At 34.9% G+C, this 17500-nt stretch overlaps 1 protein-coding gene across 8 annotated transcripts in view; it reads left to right on the top strand.

Moving 5' to 3' along the window:
- Positions 1 to 17500, top strand: part of LOC137645738 (muscle calcium channel subunit alpha-1-like) — a 1524573-nt gene that overhangs the window by 1189430 nt on the left and 317643 nt on the right. For all 8 annotated transcript variants that reach the window (XM_068378633.1, XM_068378634.1, XM_068378636.1 and 5 more), the window contains one exon: positions 6376 to 6481. In XM_068378633.1, coding sequence (XP_068234734.1) covers positions 6376 to 6481 — 106 coding nt within the window. The remainder of the gene's footprint in view (positions 1 to 6375; positions 6482 to 17500) is intronic.

Below are 17500 nucleotides of genomic sequence, written 5' to 3'. Positions count from 1 at the left end.
ACCCGTTGAGATACTACCGCTAGAGAGTTATGGGGTCCTTTGACTGGCCAAACAGTCCTACATTGGATCCTTCTATCTGGTAACGGGTCACTTTCCCTTTGCCTACACATGCACTGAATAGTCTGGCATATTCTTTAGAGATTCTCCTCTGTCCTCATACCCCTAACAACACTGAGATTACCAAACAATTCTTTTTCACCCAAGGGTCAACTACTGTACTGTAATTATTCAGTGGCTACTTTCCTCTTGGTAAAGGTAGAAGAAACTCTTTAGCTATGGTAAGCAGCTCTTCTAGGAGAAGGACACTCCAAAATCAAACCATTGTTATCTAGCCTTGGGTAGTGCCATAGCCTCTGTACTATGGTCTTCCACAGCCTTCGGTTAGAGTTCTCTTGCTTGAGGGTACACTGGGCCACACTATTCTATCTAATTTCTCTGCTTGTTTAGTTAATTTTTTTTATAGTTTGTGTAGGAAATATTTATTTTATTGTTGTTACTGTTCTTAAAAGATTTTATTTTTCCTTATTTCCTTTTTTCACTGGGCTATTTTCCCTGTTAGGGCCCTTGGGCTTATAGCATCATGCTTTTCTAACTAGGATTGTAGGTTAGCAAGTAATAATAATAATAATAATAATAATCTATCTATCTACCAAGGCACTTCCCCCAATTTTGGGGGTAGCCAACATAAAAAAAAAAGAACAAAAGGGGACTTCTCTTCTATTCACTCCTCCCAGCCTGACGAGGTATTCAGCTGAGTCTGATTGGTACTTCTATGGTGCTACAGCCTACCCTCCCTCGTTAACCCCCACAAATGAAACTTTATATATTAACTCCCTTACTGCTGAAATCTCAGCAGTCACCAAAGGAAGCTGGAGGAAGCAGCAGGGCCTTTCGGAACTCCATCACAATCGCCCGTAGTTCATTTCTATTTCTAGCACACTCTTTTACCTCTCTCACATCTATCGTCCTATCATATATAGTTTTTTTCACTCCATCCATCCAAACCTTGGCCTTTTTCCTTTACTTCCCCTATCAACTCTTGCATTCATCACCTTCTTCAGCAGACAGCCATTTTCTATTCTCTCTACATGGTCAAACATAATTAACACATACATATTCATTCTAACTGCTAATTCATTTCTCACACCCATTCTCATCCTCACTACTTCGTTCCTAACCCTATCTAATCGAGATACACCGCCATACTCTTCAGACATTTCATCTCAAACACAATCAATTTCTGTTTCTCCTTCACCTTTAATCACTGCAGTTCTAATCTATACATCACTGTTGCTTCCATAACTTTCTTATACAGAACTCTCTTGTCATTCATTCCTAACCCTCTACTCTTTACCACTCCTATCACTGCCCCCAACACTTTACATCCTTAATTCACTTGTCATACATCTGCTTCAATTTATAGCAACAACAGACCCCAAGTAGTTAAACTGATCGACTTCCTCAAGTAACTCTTCATTCAACATGACATTTAACCTAGTACCACCTGTTTCCTTCTCGTGCATCTCATAACTTTACTCTTAGCCACATTAACTCTCAATTTCCATCTCTCAAACACCCAAACTTTTTCTGGCTAACAAACAGAAAATAGAGAGTTGTAATCAATGGAGAAGCTTCAGAGTGGGCAGCTGTTAGAAGCGGAGTATCCCAAGGATCCATCCTTGTCCCATTGCTCTTTCTGATCTACATCAACGACATAGATTTAGCATTAACTAGTAAAATAGCCAAAATTGCCTACGATACTAAACTGGGCATAAATGTTGTGAACTCACAAGACGTAGAAACCTTAAGAGAGCATCTAAGGAAGCTAGGAGAATGATCCAGAAAATGGCAAATCCCTTTCAGCTGTGGAAAATGTAAAGCCATGCACAAAGGTTACAGTAACCCACAATCAGATTACTCACTGCTGGGTAATGAAATAGAGAGTGTGGATCAGGAGAAGATCTCATTATTATTATCAGCAAGGATTTGAAGTTCACCAAACACAGCATGAAAGCTGAAAAGGAAGCACAAAAACTAATAGGTTACTTAGAGAGACAATTCATATACAGAGACAAAGACACTATACTACAACTGTACACATCCCTAATAAGATCCCATCTAATATACAGAGTCCAATTCTGGGCTCCAAGTATTCAGAAGGATATAAATAGACTGGAAGCAATACAAGCTAGGGCCACCAAGCTACTTCCAACAGTAAGGCAATTTGGATATAATCGGAGGATGGAACCTTTGAACTTATTTGATCTACAAACTTGACAACCAAGAAGACAGTTAAAAGAGGCATTCAAAATTCTTAAAGGAAAAACAAATCAGTCCAGAGGTAACAGATACAACCTGGAATTGAAAAGATACAGCACCACTCAATGTGGTAATTTCTTTACATACAAAATAGCAAATACTTGAAATAGGCTTCCAGTGGATTTAGTGAACAGTAACACGATAAACAAGTTCAAGAATTAATTAGGCTAAATAATATGAACTCTCTAAATGCTTAAACAAAATTGCTCTACCAAAGAGCAAATGGCGTATCCATGGATGGACTAAAATATCTTTGAGACATCCAAAATCCTTGTAACTCCTCCGAATCTGCAGTCAATGCTGCATCATTTTCAAACAACAGCTGATTCACTTCCCATTCATGATCCCTCTCATCTATCAGTTTCAATCCTCTACCAAACATTCGAGCGTTCACCTCTCTTACAACTCTTTCAACAAACATATTGAACAGCCATGATGACATCACACATCCCTGTCTCAGTCCCATTCTCAATGGAAACCACCCACTCACTTCATTCCCTATCCTAACACATGCTTTACTGCTTCTGTAGAAACTCTTTACTGTTTGCAACAACCTTCCACTAATTTCATATAACTTCACCCCATTCAAATTCACTTCCCTATCAACTTTATCATAAGCTTTCTCTAGATCCATACACCTCTTTACTTTTTGCTAAATATTACTCGAAAATCTGCCTAAATGTAAAAGTTTATCCATACATCCCCCACTTCTTCTAAAACCACCCTGTATTACTAAGATTGCATCTTATATATTTTTCCTTAATCATATTAATTATCACTCTACCACACCCTTTTCCAACCACAGTCAACCAACTGATACCCCTTGAATTACGACACTCATGCACATCTCCCTTACTTTTGTATAGCGGAACAGAACACGCACACACCCTGCCCACTAGTACCAATGACAACATAAAACATATATTAAACAATCTCACCAACCATTCAAGTAACATCTCAGCCTTTACACCATCCATACCAGGTGCTTTTCCTCTTCTCCTTTCTTCTAGTGCTCTCTTCAATTCCTATCTTGTAATCTATCTCTCTCTCTCATTTTCACCCCCACTATAGGCAGCTCACCACCTGCAACAGCAATTATATCGGCCTCCCTATTTTCCTCAACATTCAGCAACCTTTCAAAAATATTCAACCCACCTTTTCCTTGCTTTCTCTCATTTCAACATATACCTATGTATGTTTATCCCTCTCTTAGTGGGGCTACCTTGACGTGGTAGAAGGGTTTGTGTATTACCATGATCGGCAGGGTTGTATTAGTCAAGGCCACCCATACTAGGTTGTTTTGTTTTTAGTGATATGACTAAAGTCTCCGATCATCAATCTGCATTGGCCAGCGTGGTGATGAAAATCCTTTCTCCTACAGTGGACTAGAAACGACTGCAATTGTTGTTGTTGATGTTATTGTTGCTTGTATGTTTATATAAAAACAAATGTATGCATGTTTAAAATATACATTATATATGAATATATATTTACATATACACACTCATATATATATATATATATATATATATATATATATATATGCATAAATTTGTGTGTATGCGTATGTGTTTATATATACATGTATATTTATATAAGCAACACATAAATTTCATCATGTACATGGGAGACACGAAGACTATAATTGATGAATTTATTAGCTCAATATAACCAGATTTCAAAAAGGATTATATCTGTCTACACCCTACTTTCTTCTTTCTCTTTTGATACAGTATAACCTCATATTTAGTACTTTCACATGTAAATATGCTTGTGCAAAACTAATTTATTCATTCCAATTGATTCTATTTATTGTGTACATGTGTATTATCACATAACTATGGATAATCCCCCCTTTTCACCTTCATAACTATGCAATACATAGTGGACGTGGCTTGTGCTATCTCTCTAAAATTTAATGTCCTCAGCATACAACCCTCTGCAGTATCTCCTCCCCTTCCTTTTAAATACTCTACTACCATCCCCCATCCCAAACTTTGTGTGGCCCGCTCAGTCATGTCAGTTTGTTAAATGGGAAATGCAAATATTCAGGCCAACATGTTTCCGGATGTTTTTTTTTATTTCTCTCTCTCTCTCTCTCTCTCTCTCTCTCTCTCTCTCTCTCTCTCTCTCTCTCAATTATAGCGTAAATGCTATTCTATAAGTATGAATTATAGCGGTTATACCGGCTAGTGCCAGAAATAGTATCATTTTATAGTGGAAAGAAAACTTAGCTTACTCTCGGTAATCATCATTGAATATCATTTCGTTGTTATCGATAATTGATTCTAAAATCAAAAAGAAACCTGCTTTACTTTTTTCTAAAGTTAAACATCATATGAAGCTTTACCAGATTAACAAGAATTATAAATTTGACCAAGTAGGGTACAGGTTATTCCATTTATAATATCTACAAATCATAATTTAAAAGCCTACCTGAGGTGTCAGTGTCAATATAATAATAACAGTTAAACTCTTCGTACTATTCAAATTATCTAGGTATTTCAGGCACGAAGATACCTTACCGAGAATGGTTGCTCTTCTGAAAGCTAAATCTAGAGAAATAATAACATTATGTTTAGTCAGCATATTTTTTCTATGAGTGTAAATCTTTTAACAATATCTACAATTACTAAAATGTTAGCTCTTCATTTAAAGTACTGTTCTCTCGTTAGTAGGTCCTATTTCTATTGGTAGTCTGTGTACTTGAGCTGTAAAATTTTTATGGTATAGTTTGGTTTCTCTGTGAGGCGTGATACTATAGGAAAAATTAAATTAGTTGGGTGAGTGTAGCTGTGTCTGACTAGAAATGTTTCAAGTTATTTTTTTTTACCATTTTGGTATTTTGTAACACTAGGATATGGTTTGATTATTTCGTAAGTTGTAAATTACAATGGAAGCACAATTTCGCGACGAAAAGGTTTTAGGGTCTTTCATTCGCAGGTCAGCCCCCTCACACACACACACACACACACTAACTTACTATATGAATATGATCTTCAAATGCCACCAAAAATAAATTTTCTCTATATATTGCAACTCTACGGGAGTGACAAATTGTAAGTATTCATCATTTTAGTATGAATTCCTGATTTCCAAATATTCGTGAACACAGAAAATTATGATTATAGAATGTTTAAACTCGTGAACAATTTTCGATTGAAACAAAACTTCAGTTGACTTCTACCAGGTTATTATCACTTATTTCATGAGGGTAGGTAATATAATTTTTATAATACTAGGTTTTCATGTAGAATGGGAAATACGTTTAAAATGGGTAACATTTTATCCATCAAGAGCCTACCATCTTATTTCCAGATTCTTCTGATATCTAATTGGTTGTTTTTGTAGTTTGCCTTTTATGCCGTTCAGTTCAGGTTGGCTAGTTAATATTCTTTGCATACAGTACAGGGCCCTCCGATCTGGAGAAACTTGTTGATTTGGACGATGTCATCACCATTACTAACCTTCAAGTTTTCACCTTGACTGTTTTGGGTTTTGTAAAGGGGGTTATTTAATTCAAACATTAACGACCTACAACTTACCACTATTAATTAGACGTGCCGTAAATATTTAAAAGAAAAAGAACATAAAAAGAAAACTGATAGTTCCAACAAATGTGAACTTTGTGAAGGATTTAATAGAAATTCTTCAACATTTAACATTTCTGTTTTCACCTTTTTGTTCACAGCTGTTATACATGAACTGAAATGTGCTCTCATTTTTAAATGTAATTGAATAAAGGACTTCATGTTATCCAAAATTTACGCAAGGTTACAATTGAGAATATCTTTAAAAAAGTAGTATGAACCATGGCTGCCTGTCGAGTTCAATCATATCATGAAAAATAACCAATCAGAAATTATATGAACTTGTAAGAAGTTTGCGTCCAGGAAATTAAATTCGTTTTAAAGCATACATAAGCAAGGAATTGTTGAAGAACGGGGGAAAAAAGGAAGTTTCCGGTGTTTCAACTACAATTATGATTTACTAATTATTCTTTTTATTTGTCAGTTTTCTTCCATCACCAAATTTACCTTAACTGAATTGTCAAAGACCGTTCGAATGGTTCATCTTGCTCACCATCTTCGCCAACTGTGTCGCCCTCGCTGTCTACACTCCTTACCCACATTCCGACTCCAATGCCACCAATGCCAAGCTGGTAAGTACTCAGAAAGTTCTTACTAATTTCTTGTCTCATTACACCAATTTTAGGCTTCTGTATTATGTTTTGCACAAACAAGTGTGCATATATATATATATATATATATATATATATATATATATATATATATATATATATATATATATATATACATTATTCACTGTAACACAAAAGAAAGCAATAAGTCAATGGCTGATACATCTGTTGGAAAAGAAATAAAAATATATATACATGTATATATATATATATATATATATATATATATATATATATATATATATATATATATATATATATATTTGTGTGTGAGTATATATATATATATATATATATATATATATATATATATATATATATTTGTGTGTGTGTGAGTGTATATATATATATATATATATATATATATATATATATATATATATATATGAACACATATATACACATATATATAAAGTAGAATGTTCGATTAATCTATTACGGGAACTAACTTGCAACCCAAAATTCTAGTCAGCCGTAACAATTTTTTTTTCTCCATGAAAAAAAAGGAAATTCACTCAATGCAATCCACATTTTCAAAAATACACACAAAGGCTCATTTTTAAAGGTTGTTATTGATATTCAGTGAACAAATTGTAACCCTTAACATGAATGAATCCGAATCAATAATTCGCATTAAAATAGGAATACCCCTATATTATAAAACATTTTAACTGAGATAGAAAGAAGAATGAAAAATTTTCTACATAGCAAAACTCCTTCCTCGTCCCATACGAAGCCAGGAGTCCACATCATTATTCATGTCCGCACGCTCTAATGATGTGCCGCTTACGTGCTGCTGTGGCCGCTCAGATAGATGGCTGGATCGAGGCCACCCTGTTCATGGAGCGTCCCAGTTTAGCACACTGGGAGTGGATTATTACTCTATGGAAAGCCCATTGCGAATGCAATAGTCCTTCCTGCTAGTTTGCCTAGCCGATGGGGGGCCATTGTACATTTTTTAAGTAGTCTTGTCAGCTCGCTTAATATAATATAATATAATTTCCATTTTGCTTCTTTAAAAGTTTTCGATCATTTCCCTTCTACAGAATACCCAATGTTTCCGAAGACCCATGCCTCGACTTTTTAGACATAAAAGTTCAGACTCCATACACTACATAATTCATAGAGACATATCTCAACTCACGTCAAACTTTTAAAGCATAATAATTCACAACTTCTAGATAGTATTTTGTTAGGCTATACATGAGAAATTTTGTGCATCATAAGCATAGTCTTGTTCGTAAATATAGAGGGAATCATTGGCTCACAGACCGATACAATACTCGGAAACTTAATTGAATTTCATGCTTCTATACCACTTTCCTTATATTCAGAATTACATGTAAATCGAAGTAATACTGTATGCATGCACACCTATATACTGTATATATATATATATATATATATATATATATATATATATATATATATATATATATATATATATATATACATATACATATATATATATATTTTTTTAAATATGTATATATATACATGTATAAACATATGTATATATATATATATATATATATATATATATGTATATATATATATATATATATATATATATATATATATATATATATATATATATATATATATATATATATAAATATATATATGTCATCTGCAAATCGTAAGTTTTAAGGTATTCCTCATTATTGTTAATTCTTACATTTACTCAATCTGAATTTCTCAAATTCCTTTTAGGCATGCTGTGAGTAATTTACGAGAGATGTGGTCTCCCTGTCTAACTTCTTTACAATCAGAATTTTCTAACTTTCTTTTATAGTTTTAGGATTGCTGTATTTTCCGTATATATATCTTTAAGTATTCCAACATAAGATTCATCAATTCCTTGTTTTTGAAGGGCTTTCTTTACTGCTGAAGTTTTGACAAAATTGGAAGTGTTCTCATAGTTTATAAATACCATACATGGTTCTGTTTAGTGAATCATGGGATTTTTTGCAAAGGATGATAGCAGATTTGAATAAAGAGAGTACAAATGCACGGCTGAAAATGAATATGAGTAAAACGAAGAAACTGTACAATGAAAATGCAGATAGACAACAAATAAGGTTTATGGACGAGCCTCTAGAGATTGTTAATGAATTTGTGTACTAGAGACAGACAGTAAGTGTTTCCCCAGATCATAAGATCGAAATTAGAAGAAGGATAGGCATGGGATGGAGAGCTTTTGTTAAACAGAATGTGGGTATGAAAAGTAAAACTCCACTTTCTCTAAAAAGAAAAGTTCTTATTCAAATGACCCTACCAGTATTAATTAATGCATCCGAAACTTGGCTTACTGAAGTCTTAGAACATAAGCTATTTACAGCTCAAAGAGCTAAGGAAAGAAAAATGATGGAAATAACAATGAGAGACAGAAAAAGAGCAACATGGATTTAAGAGCAAACTGAAATAGAGGGTATTCTAAGAAAGAGAAATTGATTCAGTGTTCTTCCCGCATTCTCACTTAACTTCCTCTGAAATTTGTCACTATTGTATCTAATGATAATATAAAATTCTTTTAACCAAGGTCCAGCGTCTACCTGTTCTGGAAAGTTTTGCCCCGTAGGAATCTATTCTATTTCACTTCTGACTCTTTATTACTTTATGTCTTTGAGGATGGTATTGACTTTGGAAACTTCATATCAATGAGCCTAGTTCTACAAGAGACTCCTTCATGCCATTGTTATCGTCTGGCCTGTAAGAAGTTATTGGCTAGTTATCGTTTTTTTTTCTCTTGAGATACTATATATCTATAAAGTTGTGGATTCAATCAAATGGTCTGTAACTAAACTATAAGGTTTAAATATACCTTTGTTACTTTCACAGCTAGTATTCCCACAGGTGCCCTCAAATGAGTTTAGTAGCACAGTGGATATAAGCTGCGAGTCTTCTCTCTTTATTAGTGTAATTTGAGGTCTGGAGTTACTGGATAGCCTTCATGTATTACCTGATTGGAATTCAAGAGCATGAAATCTGTGTTAATGCAATTATTTCTTTAGCACTGTGACGGTGCCGAGAGAGGGTTGTGAACTCAAAGGCAGGATGCAATCAACTGAGTTCTTTATTAAGGAACTCTCTCCTTTATATACAAAACCTCAAGGCAACAGGACATAACATGTTCTAGAAAGTGACAATGTTACAGAGGAAAACCAGACATGAATTTTCATGTTCGTTTTAGTGCGAGGGAAGAGCGAAGATACAAGCATAATATATACAAAAGGAATTATGTACAATTGTGTGACACACGATTGGTACATGGCTCCCCCTCTAAAAATGACATACTGAACATGTTAAATAGGTGCCCTGAATCTGGAGAGGTAGTAGTAAAAACTGTGCCGATTAGCGGCAGTGAGTGGCTGTAGAAGTTGTTGGTTGGGGTGCGAGCGAGTGGTGGATGATGGTTGGCTGTGTTGCCACTCCGGCTCGTCACGGGGTAGGCGAGTATGTCCTACGGCATTCATAGGCGTGTGTGTCCTACGGCATTCATAGGCGAGTGTGTCCTACGGCATTCATAGGCGTGTGTCCTACGGCATTCATAGGCCTACGGCATTCATAGGCGTGTGTCCTACGGCATTCATAGGCGTGTACTACGGCATTCACGTCAGTTTCGGTTGAAGTTGAATAGGTGTCCTCTTCGTCACGAGTGGAGGCGTTGATGGAGGTTTTGAAGTGGCTGTCCATAAGGGCGTCGGCTTTGGTCATTTCCCCGAGGGTGAGCGAAGCCCTTTGGTCCCCCAACAGTTGTTGAGAGAGCTGAAAAGGCGTTGCTATACGGGCGGCTGGCGACGGCAAGTACTGCTGCAGAAGGTATGCGTTGACGGCGTCATAGTAACGGTGAGAGGTGGAGGGGGGGGGAGGCGGGAGGAGCGAGTCACTCCAGGGTCACCAATGTGACGATGCCGAGAGAGGGTTGTAAACTCAAAGGCAGGATGCAATCAACTGAGTTCTTTATTAAGGAACTCTCTCCTTTATATACAAAACCTCAAGGGAACAGGACATAACATGTTCGAGAAAGTGACAATGTTACAGAGGAAAACCAGATATGAATTTTCATGTTCGTTTTAGTGCGAGGGAAGAGCGAAGATACAAGCATAATATATACAAAAGGAATTATGTACAATTGTGTGACACACGGTTGGTACAACACAGTACTCTTCTCTGCACAACTAAGACTATTGGCTCATTTTCAAAGTAAAACTTCCTATGTATACCGTTTAGGTTTCAAGGTTTTATTTCTCGTAAAGTTTCTGAAATTAGTTACAAAATAGTTTTTTGAGGGTTAATCTTTTGTTCATCCGAACAGTGAAGTGAGGTTTGGCATCAAAGGATGTTTTCTGTTATACCCACTTCTCTTTCAAGGCTTCTTAGTCTAGTTCTCAAACATATTTACAAAGCGATTACATAAGAGCAACTCATTTCTTTTGGACTGGTATATGAAGACAGGTATGGTTTGAAAGCTATTCAGTGGGTACTGAATTAGAGATTTTAAAGATTGGGAAACCATAGATGGATTCATTATGGGGAGGGATACAGTGAATGTCAATATTATAATAAGGCAGCTACAGGAAAAGAGGCTAGAGTGAAACTAGAAGCTCTTATGTCCTTTTGTAGATCTAGAGAAGGCTTATGATAGAATACCAAGAGAAGTGATGTTTTGGCTCTTGGGGAAAAGGAAATTCCTGCAGAAGTTAGAAAGATAGAGATACGGAAACCTTTGAAGTTAATGTTGGATTACAGCAGTGGTCAGCATTAAGTCCGTTTTTATTTGTGCTGGTCATTTATGTGTTAAGTGATGAGATCAGAAATGAAAAGTTGCAGAGTTGCTATATGTGGATGATTTGGTGATTACCGCTGCAAATGAGGAAAAGTTACAGAGAAGGGTTGTAGAGTGGCAAGAGACTTTGGAGAGGGGTGGGTTAAGGGTAAATGCGGTTAAGACTGAAGCTGTTGTAAGCATTAAGGAAGGTAGGGACAGGATAGCCATAAATGAAAGTAAAAGCTCATTTATAAAACAGGTGGAACAATTTAGACACTTTGCATCTACTCTAAGTCAGGAGGAAGGATGTGAGGCTGAAATGCATAATAAGACAAAAGCAGCTTGGGGGAAGGGGAAGGAGGCAGCAAGACTGGTATGTGATAAGAAAATGACAGTCAACATAAAAGTCCAGATATATAGCATACAATGTTAATATATGGATTGGAATCGTTGCCTTTAAGACGAAAAGAGGAAGCAAAGCTTGAGAGAACAGAGATGTAAATGCTGAAGTGGATTATGGGAATATCACTGCTTGATAAGAAGTGATAAGAGTGTCACAACTGAGGTTTTGTGGGCACGTGTTGAGGATGGATGGTGTGGAGGAAGAAAGGAGGGCGTGGGAGAGATCTGTTACCGGGCGAAGGTCGAGAGGGAAGCAGAGAATTAGATAAGGTGAAGGATGATATTGAGAGAAGAAGTTTGGTGGAAGAGAATGATTTTAATAGAAGGCATTGGAGATGGCTCATTAGGCAACCGACCCTTAATGTAGGGATAACGCTGGGAAAGAAGATGGACGAGCCACCACATTTTAGGTTTTGTAATGCTTAAATGTTTCTATTTCACACCATTCCTTAAACCCAACTATATAAAATGGGTTTGTCAGTAAAATAATTGGTATTTTTTCTACAGGTAAGAAGGTAAATTTTTTATTCATATCTTGTCTTTTAATATTTCCCATTCATACCAGTTCTCAAATAGGTCAATTATGCGTGTGACTTTAGTAGCAAAGTAATTGCCTAATTATAACTGAGAATTGAGTTCCTGGTGTGAAAAGAGACCTTGTTTAAAACTCGTTTGGTAGTCCAGGTTTCCATTTCACGCAGTTCTCGAACCCGGGTTTTTAAACGATTGGGACAGCAATTCAATTCAGCTAAATTATTTGTCTCTTCCTAACCAAGAGTGAATATTTTGTGCCTTTGTATATTCTAAATTTATATCTTGTTTGGGTTTTAAAATGCCTCTAAAAGTATGAATGGAATTTAAAAAGAGCAGCTTATAATTTTCAAATCGATACACAAGTGCTAATTTTTGTGAGTAAAGCAGTGAAAATAATTTTGGAAATATTTGCTATTATAATTTTATTATCTGAAAAATGTAAACCATTTGTATATATTCCAAAAGGCAATCCATTTTGCAAACACTAGCAGAAAAGGAATCAAAATAAATTCGTACAGTAGATTATATCATGATTTATTTAACTCATATTACTCGTTGCATGTGTACTATGAACATATTATAATAATTATTATTATTATTAGTAGTAGTAGTAGTAGTAGTAGTAGTAGTAGTAGTAGTAGTAGTAGTAGTATTACTTGCTAATTTAAAACCCTAGTTGGAAAAGTAGTGTTATAAGCCCAGCGGCTTTAACAGGGAAAATAGCCCAGTGAGAAAAGCAAACAAGGAAAAAGGAAATATTTGAGGAACAGTAACAATATTGAAATAAGTATTTCCTATATAAACTATATAAACTTTAACAAAACAAGAGGAAGAGAAATGACATAGAGTAATGTGCCCGAGTGTACCCTCAAGCAAGAGAACTCTAACCCAAGACAGTGGAAGACCATGGTACAGAGTATATGGAACTACCCAAGACTAGAGCACAATGGTTTGATTTTGGAGTGTCCTCCTAGAAGAGTTACTTACCATAGATAAAGAGTCTCTTCTACCCTTACCAAGAGGAAAGTGGCCACTGAAGAATTACAGTGCAGTAATTAGCCCCTTGGTGAAGAAGAATTGTTTGATAATCTCAATGTTGTCAGGTGTATGAGGACAGAGGAGAATGTGTAAAGAATAGGCTAGACTATTCGGTGTATATGTAGGCAAAGGAAAATGAACCGTAACCACAGAGAAGGATCCAATGTAGTAATGTCTGGGCAGTCAAAGGACCCAATAACTCTCTAGTGTTAGCTCAACGGGTGGCTGGTGCCTTGGCGAAGCTACTGCTATCACATGCAATGATTGTCAATATTCTTATAACCTCATTTTCCTGAATTTTGATACCCTGTAAGTTTCTTTCTGGAGTTTGTTATACGTTAGAGGTACGATATTTAATTTATTTACAAAAACGAATATATTTGGTCACCATGCATTGGTAACCCAGATTGGAGTCTATGTCGCTCAGTCTACAATCATATGAACACATAAATCCAACTCACAATTTATACATTTTACGATATACATATACATATATATTTATATATATATATATATATATGTGTGTGTGTGTGTGTGTGTGTGTGTGCTGTACCTACTGTATATACATATATATGTATATATATATATATATATATATATATATATATATATATATATATATATATATATATATATGTGTGTGTGTGTGTGTGTGTGTGTGTGTGTGTTTGTGTGTGTATGTGTGTACCGTATGAATATATTTCGATATGTATACATGTATAACTATATAATTCCCAAATTTTAAGCTACAAATATCCTATTAACTTTAAATTCAATATGTGTACATACTATGCCAAAATGAAATTACACATAAGTTGGCTTGCTTCTGTCGGTGATTTTATGAGATATATTCTGCTTAGGTCTGTTTATTCGAAGTTACAGTGAATTCGGTAGTACTGGTATCCCATGTTATCGTAATATACGTAACTAATGGGATATCAGATAGATTCGTAGAGGGCAAGTACATTAGTTAAAAAAAAACATTACACATGTCCATAAATAGATGTGTTCATGTGTGCATGCTTAGGGTCGAGCTCAAGCAAAATTCCACCAAATCTTATCGTCGTCATTTAATTTCAAATATATCTTAGTGAAAATGTAAACAAATGTCTTAATCACAGATGCCAACATTTAACCAGGGTATACCTAAAGCTTTTGATCTATACAATGATTGTTGATTATTAGACTTCTGCCAAATAGATCTATTCTTTTCCTCTACATTTTCATTGACATGTCAAAATCGGATATTGCTTTATGACACCTAGAGCCTTTCCCTATGTGAAAGGTCGCAAGCTTCATGCCATTCAGTTTACATCGTTGTTATAGATCTGAAAAGAAATCATCTGGCAACAGTAAAGACGTAGAGACTGATTCCTGATAATGTATATTTGCACCGTCACAATCGAAATATACGACTCTCTCTCTCTCTCTCTCTCTCTCTCTCTCTCTCTCTCTCTCTCTGCCTTGCTGTGTTTTGGCAATGGTGTTTGTTTGTATGTATGTGCGCGCGCGCGCGTGTGTACTCTGTTACTCTGTGGAGCTTCTGCTCAGTAAAGTTGATTATATTCTTGGCGTTACACCTGCGGTTGGTGCCATCTAAGATTGATAACAATTCTTTGGTACCTGGCCAGAACATATTTCTATCCTTATTGGTTATTTGTCCTTTCTGGTATTTCGAGTGTTTATATCCCTTTGTCTCGTCTCCTTTATCCTCCCACCACCTTCTTTCCAACATTTTCTCATTAATGACTGCATATAAGCAAGGAACGTTATCCAGTCAGACATCGTCTCTCGATTCTTGTTTTTTATTCCCTCACTTTTTTCGCCCTTTGGGCAGCTTCTGTCTATTATTTTCCATCATAACCTTAATCATCTTATGCTATTTTGTGTAAATAATTAGTGTCATGAATAAAAACAGATTGAATGAGATTGTATGTGGATCGCTGCCAGATTGAGCTAATATTACTTACATCAGTAGGGAGACTACTCACACGCAGTTTTATCTACGTCAGCAAAGGGGCAATGACGTCATTAGGTCTCCACCGAGGTGAGGTTAATTAAAGCATCACTCTGACTTGCCCGCTGTTTTTCCCAAAATGATTCCCAGTCAATTATGTAATATAGAAATAGAAAGTACTAGACTTTTGTAAGGCCTTTTGAATCTACTTTCATTCCGTTATTGAAATAACTTATACAGAGGGGATACATCTCTCTCTCTCTCTCTCTCTCTCTCTCTCTCTCTCTCTCTCTCTCTCTCTCTCTCGTGTCTTCTTTCAATCCTGTATGAAGCACATGACACGTAAGCAACTCAGCGTCTCAAAAAAAAAATTATAGTGTTTCACATATCTTGTCTCTTTAAAAAATATTCATTCAATCCCGTAATCATTGTCTTTAATCTTTATCATCTTACCTGACAATCTTACTTTATTTGTACCATTTAACCTAATTATTGTCTTTAAACATATCCTTTATCAATTTTTGTAACATTTTGATTTTTGAGTTTTTTTATCACCATGATCAGCAAAGGTATTCTAGTCAGGGCCACCAATGCTATGTTGGTTTACTGTGAGCTATCAGTCAAATCCGTAGTGGGCAGCTTACGTTGGTGATGAAAATGGTCAATCCCCAGACAAGACTAAGGACATGTCTGGATTAAAAATAGCTGCATTTGTTGTAGATTTTGACATACTCTATCATTTGATTTACTTTCTAAAATTTAGCCCAACTTTATGTTTTATTTAATCTCTTTATGTTCACTTTACCTTGCCTTCTTAAACAATCATTTTTTATCCTACCTTCCAGCTTTTTGACTAATCTTTATTGGTTCCCAACTTTTGTATTTTTGATAAACAAATTCACACACATGCACATAAGCGCACACACATATATATACATACATACATACATATATATATATATATATATATATATATATATATATATATATATTGTATATATATATATATATATATATACATATAAATATTGTATATATATATATATATATATATATATATATATATATATATATATACATATATATATATATATATATATATATATATATATATATATATATATATATATATATATATATATATATATACAATATTTATATAAGAAATAACTTTAACAGTAGAAACAATGAAACACTTGAGTCGGTACCAAAAGTAATATTAAGAGTATAAAGAAAGCATTAAAAGGCACGAAAAGAGGGAAAGCAGCTGGATAAGATGGACAAATTATTGATTTAGTAATAGATGGAGGAGATTTCATAGTAGTAAAATTCGCTGAACTTTACACAAAATGGCTGTAAGAATACTGTATACCTATAGCTTGGTAAAACTTTATCATTGTGGTAATTCACAAAAAGGGAGACACGAAAAGACTAAATAATTACCGACCAATAAGTTTACTCTCAGTAACATATAAAATATTTACAAAGATCATATTAGGTCGAATAGAAAGACAGCTAGATTTTAATCAACAAATAGAGCAGGCAGGCTTTAGAAGTGGGTATTCAACAACTGACCATATCCATGTAATTAACCAGCTAATGAAAAATCTACGGAATATGACAAATAACTATGTAAGAGATTTATAGATTATGAGAAAGCCTTGGACTCTGTCAAAACTTCAGCAGTAATAAAAGCACTTCAACGACAACAAATAGATGAATCTTAAGCTAAAACACTTGAAGAAATCTATACGGGAAGTACAGCCATCCTAAAACCACATAAATATAGTGAGAAAATTCTGATTGTGAAAGGAGGTGGGCAGGGAGACCACATCTCTCCTGAATTATTTACAACATGCCTAGAAGTGTTAAAAAACTTAGATAGGAAAATGTAGGAATTAACATTAATGGTGATTACTTTAACAAGATTTGCAAATGATGATAGAAAATTTAAATAGAGAAAGTAGAAATGTGAGATTGAAAACTAATACAGATAAAGTTAAGGTAATGTTCAATGAAAATGAAGAGAGATAACAAATAATGGTTATGGACAAACCTTTAGAGATTATTAATGAATATACATAATTAGGATAGATCGTGTTTCCCCTAGACACTAGACCAAAACTAAAAGAAGGATAAGCATTGGTTGGAGAGCTTTTGGTAAACAAAATTGAATTATAGAAAGTCTAATGCCACTTTCTCTAAAAAGAAATTTATTTAATCAGATGGTCCTACCAGTATTAATTTATGCATCAGAATGTTGGTGCCTCGCTAAAGC

The sequence above is a fragment of the Palaemon carinicauda genome, chromosome 8 (assembly GCF_036898095.1).
Source record: "Palaemon carinicauda isolate YSFRI2023 chromosome 8, ASM3689809v2, whole genome shotgun sequence".
NCBI lineage: Eukaryota > Metazoa > Arthropoda > Malacostraca > Decapoda > Palaemonidae > Palaemon > Palaemon carinicauda.
Note: the sequence above shows the minus strand (reverse complement) of the source record. Positions and strands in the feature narration are given on the sequence as shown.